Consider the following 16,330-nt stretch of genomic DNA (forward strand, 5'->3'; position numbering starts at 1 on the left):
AAAGGCAGAAAATTTTCATTTCATGAAAGCTGTAAGATTGCTTAAGTGGGGCAATTTATTACACAATACAGGTGCTCTGTACAGCCAGTAAGAACTAGCTGCTTTGCATAACAAGAAGAATTCCCATAGGAAACGTAATGAGCATAACAAAGTATGTTGGAAACAAAAGAGTATACTGAAGGAAGAAGACTAGAAAGTGAAGTATAAAAAATGAAACAGTAAACTGGTTTTGTCTCACTCTTCCTAAAAATAATAATTTGAAATCTGAGACAAACGCAGAGAAATACATTTATAAAAATCTTTGTACAAATTTAAAAAAGCACACATAGCCTTGGAAGCAGCAAAATACAACAAAATAACAAATTTAATCTTTTGACGTACCAATATAATCTGAAGACTGTTCACGTATTCTTTGCATTTCTATCTATTTTTGTTAGTTCAAAGCAGCAATCACAAAATATTAAGACCTGATCTAACACATTTAGGGCTTAAAAGCAAATGGCACATCACTATTATAATGAAACCTTATTGAGATGCACCGACCTGGGCAACCAGCCTAGTGTGGATCCATTCTGCTATCAGCATACTTTCCTCAGGGATACTCCTAATCTAAAACTATCTCCCCTCCACATTCCCCAAAACTATCTCCTCTCCACATTCCCCAAGTGATCTGGAAGAGCTTATATTAAAGACTGCCTTGTTCCCCCTTACCGAAACCAAGCGGGAATGTTTTATTAACAGCTAAAGGAACATAGGATTGATTCTTGTAGCTGAAGAAGATTTCTCGGTTATTATTGATGTTCTTCATTGTTCCTCAGTAGAGCAGCTCAGTAAGTATTTATAGCTGCTGAGATTCCCCAGAAGAATGGTTTGGTACTCTGTGTTCAGACAGCTCATATAAATGCTTTTACTACCTGTTGCCTCTTTTTTTCAGCATCTTTGAGTTTTTTCTCAGTTCAGTCTCCCCTTCATGTGGACTCTGTAACCTCTCTCTGAAAGACATAAACAAGAAAAATAAAACAAAATTGGAGACAGAGTTTTTCAAATGCTACAGTTCTCTCTTAAACTAAATTAATTTTCATAAGAGAAGAAAGGCGCTTGCTACATAACTTCTGCACTCCCTGGTTTCAGCTGCCCCTGTTGAGGCTGCCAAAACAAAGTTGCATAAAGATAAATGTTCCTTTGTTGGGTCCCTGTTCCCTGCACACGTATCCCTTGTTGGCTGTGGGAAAGGAGTGTGTGAAAAGGGTTGATGCCATCAGGGAAAGGAGCCATCTCCTGAAGTCAGTCCCAGGCTGAGGTCACTCAGGGGATAAATACTTTTCCCCAAAGGCCTGTGGCTCCTGAGAACCAACTGTTTGCTTTGCCTGTCAACAGGATTTTCTCTGCTCAATATATCAAGCCCCAGCGACCAGCTGGCTGGTTTGATCTGCCCGTAATAATCAGCTGGCATCTTTCAGGTTTGTAGCCATTTCTTCTCCTCTAGTTAGCACCCCAGTATAAGCCAACTGAAACATCTATCAAGAAAATCATTGTTAGAGCTGCTACCCTCATCAGCCAAAGACTGGCGCTTGCCTTTGTTCCTGAAATAAAGGTGGAAGTTGAAAGCCTAAATACCACAGACCATATTTTGGTTGCTACATGTCAGCCTAGTTCCATTAGATTCACTTGTCTCTGCTGATTTATGCTGTCTGTGACTCAGGTTTTAAAAAAGCTAATTAAAGGAAATTTGGAAACAGTATTTCTCATTTCTCTACCTAAAATCAAAGCTATTTATAAAATACGTAACAGCACAGACAAGCAAACTCAGATGACTTTCCTAAATTTAGAAAAGAATATGGGGGAAAAAAATGTCAAATACATGTGAGAAGTAAGTATTAAGGAAGAAGCTCAGCTAGTGTAGGTGTTATATTTTGGGTTTGATTGACATACCTGCTTATGAAGTAGATTTTGTACTGCTTTTTATAAATAGTTTTTCACATGCCCTTTTTAGCCTCTACTGTACCTGCATAAGCCAGAAGTCAGTCCAGGGGGTTCTTGAATACTTTCATGAGAATTATCTTTGTCTTCTGATTCTGGCGACTGAAAGGTCTTTCTTTTGGAGTTTGTTTTTTCCCCTGAATTGCCAAACACATGTGGAGTAAAAAACAAAGAATCACAGATAGTAGAGCTTATTTGGTTTTGATTAACCTAAAGCAAAAAAAATATACTCTAACACTTCATACATATACATTATTATTCCAAGGAAATCATTCCACTTTACAGTAGCCTAGAATATTGTTTTTTTACTATCGGTTAGTTCTCACAGAGCAGACATTGAACTTTCATAACTGCTGAACACTGAAATTTCCATGAGGTGCAACAGTTGAAAGCCCTATCATATATTTTCTTAGCAAGTAATTGAAAATGGCTTTTTAGTGCCAGCAAACAGAAGAAAAGCCAGTCTATGTGATTTGAATCAGAACAATCTGATGTTAAAAAGTCACTGGTTTTAGGGCCCTGAGCTAAGCTTCCATGGAGGTCATGGTGCCTACCAGGGCAAACAGCTCTGCACGCTTGAGAAACAAGTGATCAAGGAGACAAGACTTCAAAATTGTCCAGATGAGTGAGCTGCTTTTGCCTTTTGGGCACCCATCTCACCTTTCAGCATCTTTCAAAAGTAATGCCAAGTGTTTCATTCTGATAATGACAGAAAGATTGCATGGTTCAAAGGATGAGAATTTGCATGCTCCACCCCAAATGTGGACCAGGAAACACAACTGCTGTTCTGATAATTTATCCCTAAGTATCTCTTGAATAATGAATTAGTCTAACTTGTTAATACTTTAGTAAATTCATATAAATATTTCAAGTTTCCTGATTCAGTAAGATTTTACTTTTGAGCATGTGTGTGGGAAGGCGATCCTTCCGTTCTACCAGGAGAATGAAAGCTGGGTGATTCAGCTCTGCTGTCCTCCCAAAGACTTAGTGATTGAGGTAAACAGAGTAATTTCTAAAGAACATGATAAAGACATGAAAAATAATTTTGGTTTGAGCAAGGCAAAGCCCTACTTCAGTGGACACAATGTGATCTATTGACTAAAGAACTGCTTTGGAGTGAGGAATGGTGACACTTATTTGTGGCTGTGCTACTGGCGAGCTGGGTGACCTTGGAAGGTTGCCTTACTTTTCTACATCCTGATTAGGGAAATGGCACTGCTGAAAAATCTCTCCTGAAACTCCATTGTGTTATATTGCAAAATATGCACTGATATGTAGAATGATGTGGGGTTTTTTAAACAATTCAGGATTGTATCAACCTGCTGGCTTGCTCCTTTTGGAAGGCTTCTTCTTCACAGCCACTGGAACTCGGGCCAGTGCAGCCAACTCACTCACAAAGTCCTGCTCTGCTTCCTGCACACAAGGATAAACCAGAAGTCAGTTAACACAACACAGCTTGATTCTCGGTTATGTTACTCTACATGTGGCATGACAAAAAAGGTGTGTATCATTGCAGAAACACAGGAAACAATATGGCTAGCATCAGGGAAGCGCTTCCTACAAGACAGTGGTGAATCTTAGCACTGATTTCAACTAGGACAGCAAACCTGTCCAATGTTTTGCCATGGACTGCTTCAGACCTGTGAGTCATCTTACCCTGATTTACCTTTAGCTGATTCTCCAACTCCGTTTCTAGGTGATGCAATCCCAGCAGCTTCTGTTTCAGAGACTCCAGACGAATTTGCTGCTGCAGTTCAAACTGAGCCAAAACCTTCTTTTGCTGCAGCACCATCCTGGACAACAGAAATTCAAAAGTACCGATGTTGTTCAGTTCAAGGGAGGAATACAATCCTGGCAAAGTGTATTTAGATTTTGTAGAGAGAAAGGCTAATCAACAATATTGGCCCATCCAGCTTCTGCTGGGACAAAAAATTTTGGGGTACATTTTTAGATAGATATTTTAATAACCTGCCTTAGCTCTTCATGGGATACAAGCTCCTTTCGGAGGTAGGAATTGCAGCAGGAGTTTGCGTTGTCCATGCCTGGACTTAGGGAGCTGGAGTTCAGCTCTAATGTTTAAATGTGCTTTCAAAACCATTATATATTTCTAAAACCACTATATAAGTTTCAAAACCATTACTGTCTGCTTGCCAAAAAGACAAGCTGTTAGAAGATCAGGTGTGAGGGTAAGGGATTAAGAATTAGGCATTTCATTCAGGGCTCTTCAGTACTAGAAGAGCCAGAAACATGGTAATTCAAAACTTGGCAATTGGGAGCACTGACAACTATATTCTTCGCTTGTTCTATTTTGCTGATTAAAGATTAATATTAATACAGTAGAACCTGAACGGCTGCAACTTTGCTGAATCTGTATTTCTGCTGTTTTCTTGCCTGATCTACCTTGAATCAATGCTGTCAATTACCCATTACATTCCTCAGGGAAGGAGATTACACAAATTGTTTCTGACATCTAAACATAATGAAGTTGCTATTGTAATGGTCAATGCTTACAGAAGGTTAGCTTTCAAAAATTTGCTTTTTGAACTCACACTCATAACCTTGCACCAAGGGCAAGGGGAAATAAAACAGTCTGTGTTGAGTTTAATAGGAGTTAGACAGATTAATGGAAATTTTGTCTGGGATTTGGACTGGGACTTGACAGGACTGGGATTTGACCATAAAAGAAATCATAATGAAAATAGGAAAATGGGTTGGATTACTAGTGGTTATGAGACCGGCTTAGATACTGAATAGTTACATTCTTCAATACCATATTTCTGCTTGCATGAAGGCCAATTTGATTGTATTTTGGTTTAAGACACTAGAATAGATTATGGGAGAAAAAACTGAGACAACAGCTAAAAGTGAATTTATATGTCAGAATAAATGATAAACTTGATAATGAATAACTAACAGATCTTTTATGAAGCACTTTGTTACATGAATCCATTTCTATACTAACTCAAACAAGGATGAAAAACAGAAAGTGGGCAACGATTTCTTTCAATTTAGAAGTAACAGAATGCCTAAAGTAAGAATTAAGCTCTTTACAATGTCAAAATTGCAGATGCTGTGCGATTCTGGATAAATAAACCAAGAGTAAAGAAATAAAATGATTACAAAAATGTATCATGTGCATGCCAAGTCACACAGCTTTTTATGACGACTTACTCCTTTGGATTTGCAGTGCTTTTTGTCTGGACTCTAAGTTTCATAAAATCAGTAATGAATTAAATATGATTTTTATTTAATTAATATTGGAGGGATTCCACTCTAAATTTAGTGCAGGTAATCTCGATTGTCCAAGAAATCACTGAAATCTTCTTGCCATTTTGAGTATTATTTATGCTTCAAACATTTTCTCTTCATTATGGTATATGTTTACTCAACAGCAAACCGACAAACACTTTTGATGTTCAAAGCAGAAAAGATGGAACGTAATGAATTAGACACCATCAGTTCCCATCCTACATTTATGTTAAATTTCTTTTAAAATTTGGCATATGTTCTGGCATTGTTTTTCATTCTCTCTTTTCAAACTCTCTGTGTATAGTTCTTCAGTCTGTAATTAATGACTTTATTTAATAAGAAAGTAATTCTCTGAGATCAAAGGATAGATATAATTTGGCAACAGATAATTCTTTTCCATCAAAGACAAATATAAAATGCAAAACCAAGCATTTATTCAGCTAGACATTTATGTAGATCTGCAAACACTCACAGCATTTAAATAGAGTCAGCAGTGCTGCTGCCTGCTCTTACCTTTGATGGACTGTGGATGATACGTTCAGGAAGCCTTTGGTCTGTTTTTCTTTCAATGCCAGTTCATTCTCTTGTTTCTTCCTAAGTCTGTTCCTTTCACCTCTTTCTGCTGAAATAATGTTTTTGTAAAATCTTCTGCTCAAAATTACAAACTCTGAGTTGTGGCAAACTTACAATTTATGTTTTGCATCAGCACAAATTAATCCCTGTTCTAGGTTGTCTTTCCAAAGTTACTGCTCCTTAAGGATATCAGGTACTTCTTACACACTCTTGCTCTGCCACTGTGATCTGTTGCACAGACAATAGTTTGTGCATCATTTAGCTGAGATGGTAATGTCACTGAATTCCTATTCTTATCTACTTCTCCCACTAGGCTAATTGATTAACATGGAATTCAAAGCAGAAATTTTATGAAAGGACCTTGATGCCTTAAGCAAGAACTGTAACACCTAAATGAAAAATGCAATATAAAGAAAATCTCTGCTCGGAGGCCGAGGAATGCCTGTCTTCACTAGATGTCCCCTCATTTGACGGCAAAGTATTCTGGGTACTTCTGCGTATGCTCACACTGTGCGAGTAACTTGGTGTTTATCTGCTGACCAGGCTCCTGACTCTTGCTCCTGAAGTCCTGCCCGGCAGCAAGGCTTGGGGCATGTCTGACAGACAGGACTGGTTTCCTTGCACCACTGCTTTTAAATAAAACACGGAAGGAGGGAGATGGATGGGTACATGTTAGGGTACATAACATTCATTTGGGGAGCATCCGACCTTTTCCGAATGCTTGGAGAGGCTGACAGGCACCTCTCCTACCAACGGCACCCTCAGGGAGCAGTTACTGGCTGTACTCTAGGCTGGGCTGGGCTGGCTGGGCGAGGGGAGGTTCTCTCCACCTTTTTTCCTGTGGCTGTGCCAGACAGACCATAAATTCAGATTTACCAGGCCAAGGGATGCCCAAAGAAGCAAAATCCTCTAGCCTGACATTAAGCACAGTCACTGGGAGAGAGAAGCCCAGCATTATGGTCCTTACTCCCACTTAGCCATCACTGAATGAAGTACATAAGAAATGCCCTATGTGGCCATTCTAACCCCAGGGCTATCACCCAGTAGGTGGCTCTATTGCCAAGACTGTTTTCTCCATCTTGTGTTTTAGAGAGAGAAGTTATGAGAGTATTTGGTGAGGAGGATCACACTCTCAGTATGATAATCATGCTTGGAGATCACCTAACAGATCAGCCCCTTCTGAAAAGGAAGAAACATGGATGTTCTGCCTCCTGGCTGAGCCTGGACAGAAAGTAGTTGGCTGGATGGCATGGCTTAGGGTGTCCTAGCTGTGCACGGCAGCAGAACTTCAGGCTATTAAGAATCACAGAGAGAAATTTAAGTGCTTCTGGGGCCAATAGAGCAGCTGAAACGAGAAAGGAGTGGGGTTCTGCATCACAAATTTGGAACTTAGGTTAAAGAAGGACTTACATGTACTAAAGCATCGAAGTCCCTTATTAGATGTGCTCACTCCTAATATAAAAAGCACCAACAAAGCTGAAGTAGTTATCTGTTGATACTGAAAATCTCACCTAGGCTGCAGCATGCACATGTAGGTTTGCAGTATTTTTTCACTGTAGCAGTTCACTTGATCTGTAAATTTCAGCTGGGTTTCTCTCTCACCTAAATCTAAAACACGCCTGCTTTTATTACCAACATAAATACTCTCATCCTCCTCCACGCCTGTAGGCTTACGTTGCAGCAGAACTTTTTCTTCAGTTGAAAAGAAAATGTACTCCGCTTACACATGTAATTTTCTTCTTGTAGTTCATGGAACACCAATACACTGAAACAATAATATATCCACACAAACTCTAAGAGAAAAAATAATCTAAATGAGCAATTACCAGAAGGCTGACTGTGGTTCTAGTGACTGGTATTCTAGGTCTCACAACCTAATTGGGAGACCAGTTGAGACCAATATCAAAACACTGATGAAGCAGAACATTCAAGTGTGTAATGACTGGCTGGATGGCTGGGCCCAGAGAGTCGTGGTGAACGGAGTTAAATCCAGCTGGCGGCCAGTCAAAAGCGGTGTTCCCCAGGGCTCAGTATTGGGGCCAGTTCTGTTTCATATCTTTATCAACGATCTGGACGAGGGGATCGAGTGCACCCTCAGTAAGTTTGCAGACGACACCAAGTTGGGCGGGAGTGTCGATCTGCTCGAGGGTAGGAAGGCTCTGCAGAGGGACCTGGACAGGCTGGATCGATGGGCTGAGGCCAACTGTATGAGGTTCAACAAGGCCAAGTGCCAGGTCCTGCACTTTGGCCACAACAACCCCATGCAGCGCTACAGGCTTGGGGAAGAGTGGCTGGAAAGCTGCCCAGAGGAAAAGGACCTGGGGGTGCTGGTTGACAGCCAGCTGAACATGAGCCGGCAGCGTGCCCAGGTGGCCAAGAAGGCCAACGGCATCCTGGCCTGTATCAGAACTAGTGTGGCCAGCAGGAGTAGGGAGGTGATTGTCCCCCGTACCCAGCACTGATGAGACCACACCTCGAATACTGTGTTCAGTTTTGGGCCCCTCACGACAAGAAAGACATTGAGGTGATGGAGCACGTCCAAAGAATGGCAACGAAGCTGGTGAAGGGCCTGGAGCACAAGTCTTGTGAGGAGCGGCTGAGGGACCTGGGACTGTTTAGCCTGGAGAAAAGGAGGCTGAGGGGAGACCTTATCATGCTCTACAACCACCTGAAAGGAGGTTGTAGCGAGGTGGGGGTCGGTCTCTTCTCCCAAATAACAAGTGATAGGATGAGAGGAAACGGCCTCAAGTTGCCACGGGAGGTTTAGATTGGATATTAGGAAAAATTGTTCACTGAAAGGATTGTCAAGCATTGGAACAGGCTGCCCAGGAAAGTGGCTGAGTCACCATCCCTGGAGGGCTTTAAAAGACGTGCAGACGTGGCGCTTAGGGACATGGTTTAGTGGTGGACTTGGCCGTATTAATCGTTAACGGTTGGACTTGATGATCTTAGAGGTCTTTTCCAACCTAAATGATTCTATGATTCTAATGACATCATCTCAGCTCAGGTCAGAGAAGCATTCTAGAACAGGCTTCAGTTTTAATTCCTGCTTAAAGGAACTCAAAGGGATTTTAGACTCTGTAGTTGGCTGAATCAGGGCCAAAGAGGTCTTTAGAGGGACTTTGTAAGAACTTAAGTAACTGACTGTCTTGCTAGCTGCCAATGCCTAAAACAGAGATTGTCAAAATCCCCGCACAGATTTTGCCTAACCCTAGCACTTCAGCTTCCAATATTAAAGTCTTCAAGGTTCACAACAGGCAGCGCAGAACAGATTGGTTCTGTCTTATAACCTATGTGAGCATATCTAGCTACTACTGGGGCTCACAAATCTTTCTTACCAACTTATCTCTGGAACAGCCTTGAGTGGATACGCCTGTTCCTCTTCAAAAACTCTCTTCTGTGACTAAAGAATCTTTTCTATTTAGAAGTGCTAACTATTTTTAGAAAAAAAATCCATCCCATGTGTCTCAAATTCTTAGCCTCTGATGCTATTGCCGTTTTGCTAACTTGTTAACTTCATTTAATGCCAACAGCCTTCATCCGGGGAGGGGAGAGTGTTTACAAAAGAAATCAATAATCACAGCTTGCTTTTGTTCTCCTGTCCTGAAGGAACTGAGCAATTAAAAATAATTCCAGGAGAAACTGCTTGTATTTATGTGAGATCCAGCAGTTCATAAACCTCTTCATCAGTTTCACAACCTGTGAGAGGGTCATGGTTGACAGCTAAGAAACAATGCAGTAGCTCGCAAGAGTGTTCCAGGATGGGCATGCTTGGCTTTTTGGTGTCTCCTCTAATGCATTTCATCCACTTCAGAGACAACAACATTTCACTGAGCCAAAAAAAGGAATGAATATAAGAATGTACTCCCCAAAGCTGAGGGCAGTCACCCCAGAGCAAGCAGACTGTCTGCCAATGATGTTTATGTTTTCTAACATGGGAGCAGGGATTGCAAACCCAGATCTCCTCCCTTCTAGGGAAAAGATTCAGTTTGTAGGTGCCTGTCATATACCCTCTCTCTCTCCGTATGAATATTTGATTCATTGATTCACTTTATTTGCATATATTAATATGCAAAGTTGAACAGTGTGTATGGTAGATGTTGGCTGTACAACCTAATAGTTGTACCACTCTTTGCTTTCTAAATTCTTCTACCTTGTGTTCAGGTTTGGAACACCAGAAAATCAACTGCTGGTGGTTGTTACTATGGTGCTATCTCTGATCTTAGCTTGGTGAACCAGAGTTCGTGGTTAAACTATAATCTCCAACAGTGGGTCATCGTTCTGTGCGTGTCTGTACCAAACTTCAAGTAACAGGATCCTGCATCTACAACTGTAATTCAAGTAATTATTAGTAATAACAATTCTACCGCTTCTCCTTCAAACATCGAAATGGACCTACACATTCATTTTGCTTTGTTTCTTACTTTAAATTAACAGATTTCTGTTATCTTTAACAGCAATCTTTACAGTGATAAGAAAATTAATTTCATCTGTTAAAAAACAAGAATTACCTTATAGTTGTCAATATCAACGTACCTTGTAAGGATTTCAGTTGTTGAAGCTTTTTGCCTTCATAGCCTTCTGTGATTTTTCCTAACTGCTGATAGTAGTTTTGCACCAGTCTATTGATACTATTGCTGGTCCCATACACACTTTCTACAGCAGCTTCCACCAGTCTCTCCTGTATTACATAGTACAAGTCACAATTTTCTAAGTCAAAAACTGAAGTGTTTTGATCTGTCTAAAATTGAAGACCCAATCTAATTTTGTACGTGCACACAAAATTGTGAATTTTGTGCTTTAAAAATGTGGTAGACTGAGACGCTGGAAAATAGGTATTTCTATTCATCCATGGAACATTCAACATTCAACATGAAAAATTACAGTAAAATCTTTCTAATGTGCCTCACCTCCATCTGGGAAGGGGCCATTCCCCTATCTGTTCAATCTCTATAGCCCATTCTACCTGTCAACCCGACTGCCAGAAAAGTAAATCAATGTATGTGTAGCTCTACTCCAACTTTCCATTATACAGAAAATCCAAATATTTACTTTGGAACAATTTCATTAACCTATAAAGCAAGTTTTATTTTTATTTAATTATTTATCTATTAATTAATATTAAGCTGTTAATATACAAATACTATTAATTAACCATAAAACCTCCATCAATAGATAACCATCTCCATTTCTTCCTCATTTTTATTTTCTGTCATCAAGAACTCTTTCAATTTTTTTTATGTTCCAGGGTTTGGCTTAATAAAACCCGTTTTGGCTGCTATAGCAAGTCACTAGAAAATACTGCACTTCTACATGAGTGTTAGTTTGTAAATACTTTGTAAGGTATCTTCAGTTTTGACACAGGCTGTAATGGTCTCCTGCTGGTACTTCTAAGCATAGGGTAATGCATAAATGAAATTGCCTTCCATTTTAGCAAAGTAGCATTCATTTTGTTTGGAAAACTGCTACTGAACATTTCTATACCTTGAAGTCCTGTCCATCATCTGAACTCTTTTTTCCAGCTTCCCGTCGGGCATGCTGCAGCAGTGTCTGCCCAATCACCTCCTCCATGTGCTGCTGAAGAAACTGAAGAGCTTCTTGAATTTCTGTGACTAGCTGCTGGTGAAATTCTAAATGGGTTTGCTGCGTTTCTTCCTTGAGCTTCTCCTCCTCTTCCAGAATGTGGGACTCCTGGTAATCAGACAAAAAGATAGCATGCCATTTAAATATGTTGACCAACTTAGTCAGCTACGTTTTAAAAGTCAGTCAGTCCTACACCCATTCAGAATGACACTGTTTTAATACTTAGAATAATCTAATTTCCAGTGGAAGTTTATGTACAGTTATTTAACACATCTGTCTTTGCACAAAACTATTGCCTCTGTCATGATACGTACAATAACAGTTACATCCTGTCTCATTAGTCATTTCCAAGTGATGTATTCCCATCTTCATATTCTGTACTCTTGAATTTGGTCTTATTTCTATTAAGAATATGAACAATCTATGTCAAATATCCTAAGGGATATTATCCAAAGGGATAATTGTGGCTGCCTTGATAAATTGCACAGGAACAAGGCAAGTATACAGTTAGGCACCTGGAATACTCGTACAGTTTGTGGGGTCTATCTGAGAAAAAGTTGGCATATTAGTACTTACAGCCCTTGGGAGAGGTCATAGGCATGTTTAAGAGCACTTGGAAACCATGTGCACTCTTGGCATCTACAGCATCCTGTGATAGTGGGTTATATAGCTTATCCATGCATTTCTCAATTTTGAACCTGCCATCTAATAGCTTTGCTCAGTGCTCTCTTCTTTTATTAGAAACAAGTGAAAAATTGTTCCCTATTCATGTCTTTTATGCCAGTTTTAAGACCTATGATATTCCAGAAGACACCTCCTTTTTAGGCTGAAGAGTTCTAGTCTCTTGAGGTCTTTGGACCATTCTTGCCACCATTTTCTATGCTTCTTTTCAAATCTACTTTCCCTCTAAACTCTCTTTAGCACACAATAGTATACGCTCACCAGCACGACCTGTTCTGTCTTCCTTACATGTATTAGTCTTCCATAGATTGCCTTCTATTGAGTTGCTGATGTCACTCTTATATTAATATTCTCATTTAAAGCTAAATAACACTAAATTATTCTGGGGGATTCGACAGTACCTATTTGATTCCCTCTCGGAAATAAGAAATGCAAGTAGGAAAAGCACCTGCTCTGCCCACATTCATCTGTGGAAAATAATGATGTCCCTATTAATGCTGGGTTATTCTGACATGTCTTTATTTATAGCTCAGAAATATGTTTTTGATGGTTTTTTTCAGACAGTCGGAATGTCATTAAACTGTTTCTCTTCTTTTTAAGAGACCCAATGTCATGTTATCATGTCCAAGCTAGGATTCTTTAGTGTTGTTTTACATTTTATATGAAACCAACAGATAGCATAACGCTGTCTACCAGTCTAAAATTGGCACAAGCTCAAATTAAGTTTAGTTCAAACAACATGGTATGTCTAAAACTCTGGTTGAGTGTCTGTAAATTAACCTTTTCCGTAACTCGTTATACATTGGTTCTAGTTTTGGAGGTTGTTCGTAACATTTTTTTCTCTCTGATTTCTCACAATTCCACACCTAGGCCCTACTTCTTTGGCAGAAAGGATCTTATATGTGTATTTTTAGGCACTTCCTTGTGAGATGGGTTTTAGCTGGCCTTGGAAAGAGGCTGTAATGGAGAGAGACCAAACGAACAGTAATACTTGGGGACATTTCATTTTTGTTAGGGAACACAGTGACTGCATCAATTAACGTCCCTGTGGAAGCTAAGTGAGAGGGAGTAGTGAAAAGCACATAACGAGGAATGCAGTCATATGCATTTGTATTTTATTATTTTATATTTTATTTCTTCTGAAGGTTAATGAGATTTTGAGATTTTCACACTTAACAGGATCTACTTCAACAGAAGTATCAAATATGAAAATGGCGGCAGACAGAATTTCCTTATTCCTCTTCCAAGTGCAAATCAGAATTAGAGGGATGCAAAGTATTATCTCTCAGCTAATTACACAGCAATAGCATGGAGCACAGAGCTGCAAAATGTTGGATGGGTTCAACCCATATGTGCAGCAGCAGTGGGTTGGGCAGGGACATCACGGACACCCGCTACAAGGGTCCTCTGAGGTTGAAATCTGAAATTCAGTGTTGTTCTAGGTAAGTATCCAATGCAGATGAGTAAATAACCAACAACACTTAATGGATTAACCCTAAAAAACAGTCACAAACAGATCTGAAAGCGACCTGTGGGAATATCAAGCCTAAAAATCCCTTAAACTTTCTCCTTGACCTACAGGAGCCAGATTATTTGGAAGGAAGTCAGGAGAATGGAGGCTGAGCATCTCATGGACAGAGGAGAAAGGAAAAAGAATGAAAAATGATGGCAGTAGAGAAGAACTTGCTAGGTCTGGTGGAGGGAAGAATTTCTTCTGATGCTCAAGTAAGAACTTTTCAAGTGCATATGATGATCCCTAGCAGAATTAATAGGAGTTTATCTTACCCTGAAGCAGTAACTAACTTGAATAGAAGTCCTTTATACATGTTGGCATGGCTTCTTTCATTAGTATTTTCATATAAAATAAATAGCTAAATAAGCTTGCTGTGATAATAGATATCACAGATAGCTAGCCAGTAGATAAAAGTACCAGGGAATTTTAAATGTCTGCCCAAACTGAAACAGGCACACTCAGGGACCTCCTATGCCAGCAGTGGGTGCATTTTTGACACAGAATTCCTTTCTATTTGGAACTTGAACATTTTTGAGATCTTCCATGGCTACTTCTAATGCCAGACATCATAGCATATGAGACCTCTGGAGAAAAAACACCTTGATATTGTACCTACCACTGCCTTCTGTAACTGCCACTGGTCCTCATCTTGGCAGGGGGAGGATCCCTTCTGCAGGGTATGTTGCTCTCTCAGTTCCTGAAGCAAGCTCTTCTTTCTGGACATTCTCATGCAGGCCAGGGCTGCCATTCCAACTCTTCGGAGGGTTAACCTTGTGAGTACTGAACACAGCAGAAGTCGGTGTTTTTGCAATATATAGTTAACAGACCTGTAAAAAGGACCATTAAAAATCAATCAGCTGAGCTGCTTGCTGATTTGGCACACCTGTGTTCAGCAAAATCATTGCTCAAAGATGACATGAGTTACTATTCACCCTGTATAACGTCTTCTCGTACAAAGCATGCCTTGGAAAGCTGCTCACGTATAAAGAATGGGAATTGCTGTGATAGACTTCTCGTTCTGTCACACTGAAGTTAGATTAAAATAAAAATAGGAAGAAAAGAGATAAATAATAATCTATAATTACGTAATAAAGTTTTTTTAATAGGAGACTTGAAATAAGATGAAAAGAGAATGTAATCAGAACTACAGGAAAGTTATTTCAAGAAAATGCAGGACAGCATATCTTGGATTAACAAGGAGGCACACTCCAAAGAGACATTGAAGAGTCTAGTGTTAGCTGGCAGGGCAGACATGGCTGAAGCAAGTTTGTGGTGAATTTGAAACAGGAGAGCAAATTTTGAAGTTGATTCTGGACCAGATGAGTGAAATCTGTGTGCACATTTGGGATGACATTGTTTGTGCCTGTATCTAACTTTTGCGTATGTGTAAGGCACCATGAGCTCTCTACATACCGAATCTTGGGAAACATCGAAGTCAGAGAAGGTGAAAATATAAGGTTGAGCTGAAAAGTAGAGCCAAAATAAAGGAGTGCAATGGCAATAATACCAGTATTCCAAATAGACAAGTTTTCAAATGCTTTGATCTTTGGTAATGTGAAGACCATGGTGAATGAAGTCATTTGATATCTTAATCAAAACGAGGCAGATAACACAGAACTATGTTTTTTTGAGAAGTATCTCTATCAAAGAGATGTTTAGCTGTACAAGGATGAGATAAAACAAAAAATTTCCTTGGTGAATACAGACAGAGAATGTGAGAGAGGAGTCATTATCATGCAAAGTGATGGTCAGTGGTATTGTAATAGCAGAAAGCAAAGGTAGAGCTGAATGGTGCTGGACTGAACATTTAACCTTGAAGAATATCCAACTCCAATGTGACATACAGAGTGCAAAGACAGGCTGGTTCAAGATTAGAAATCACTCATAAACATGGGAGTAGATACACAGAAAGCACACCACTTGACTAATCACAGAAGACTCTACTTTTTCTATCTACCAGGAGTCATGGTATCTCTGTTTTTTTTAAATTGTTTTTGATACTCAGTCAAAAAACTAGAGTAACTGCCTCTCTATCTGAAGATGCTCATAGTCCCTCAACACTGCTTTCCACAATGTAATGTACACAAGTTTTTATCTGTGCATGCAGCAGTGCAGTTTTACCCCACTGCTTACTGATAAAACCAAACTTACTCATCACTGAGGCATCCTAGTCTGCTCACGACACCTTGAATTATCTTCTCTTGTTTCTCAGACAGGTGCTTTTGCATCACAGAAGACAGAGCATATTCCTTTATCCATAGCTAAAAGCAGGGGAAAAAAATTACAATCATAAGATACTCTGATTTCAGTCATTCTAGTCACCACATTGCGAAACAGCGGTTTATTTGATGTTATTTTGCTAAAAACAATCATCCCCCTCTTTTAAGGAAGAAACTCATGTTGAATTGAAATTATTCTACTTAGGAGTATTTTCTTCTCAATGATCAAAGTCTTAAACAAAGCTCACTGAAAAGAAAGGGAGGCTTTGCACTGTTTTGGATCAGCCCTGAGCTGTGTCTCCTACAGATTTTCCGGTTTCAGCAGCAGAGGAACAGGAAAAAAAGAACAACATGGCACAAAATATTGCATCGACTCTCATCAGCAGGTTGCAGTGGGCTTTTTGTTTGGGTTTTTTTCACTAGTAGAGAACGTCGTTTTTATTTTCACTGAACAAAATAAAGATATCATCTTCCATCACACTTTTGTGTATAGTACACAGTGCTAATAGTTAGAAATGGAGATTGCACGATT

The 16,330-nt window shown here is 39.6% G+C and overlaps 1 protein-coding gene across 1 annotated transcript; it reads right to left on the minus strand.

Moving 5' to 3' along the window:
- Window positions 1-877: 877 nt before the first annotated feature.
- LOC104083324 (ellis-van Creveld syndrome protein-like) lies at window positions 878-16,041 on the minus strand (the record flags this gene model as incomplete). Its single annotated transcript, XM_009586768.1, has 10 exons — window positions 878-992; window positions 2,006-2,117; window positions 3,300-3,393; window positions 3,647-3,773; window positions 5,743-5,851; window positions 10,339-10,483; window positions 11,287-11,493; window positions 14,196-14,406; window positions 15,731-15,842; window positions 16,009-16,041. Coding segments are annotated over 10 exons (1,232 nt in total), but the record flags the coding sequence as incomplete, so codon positions are not given.
- Between the last annotated feature and the right edge of the window lie 289 nt (window positions 16,042-16,330).

Source organism: Fulmarus glacialis, unplaced genomic scaffold, assembly GCF_000690835.1.
Source record: "Fulmarus glacialis isolate BGI_N327 unplaced genomic scaffold, ASM69083v1 scaffold36581, whole genome shotgun sequence".
NCBI lineage: Eukaryota > Metazoa > Chordata > Aves > Procellariiformes > Procellariidae > Fulmarus > Fulmarus glacialis.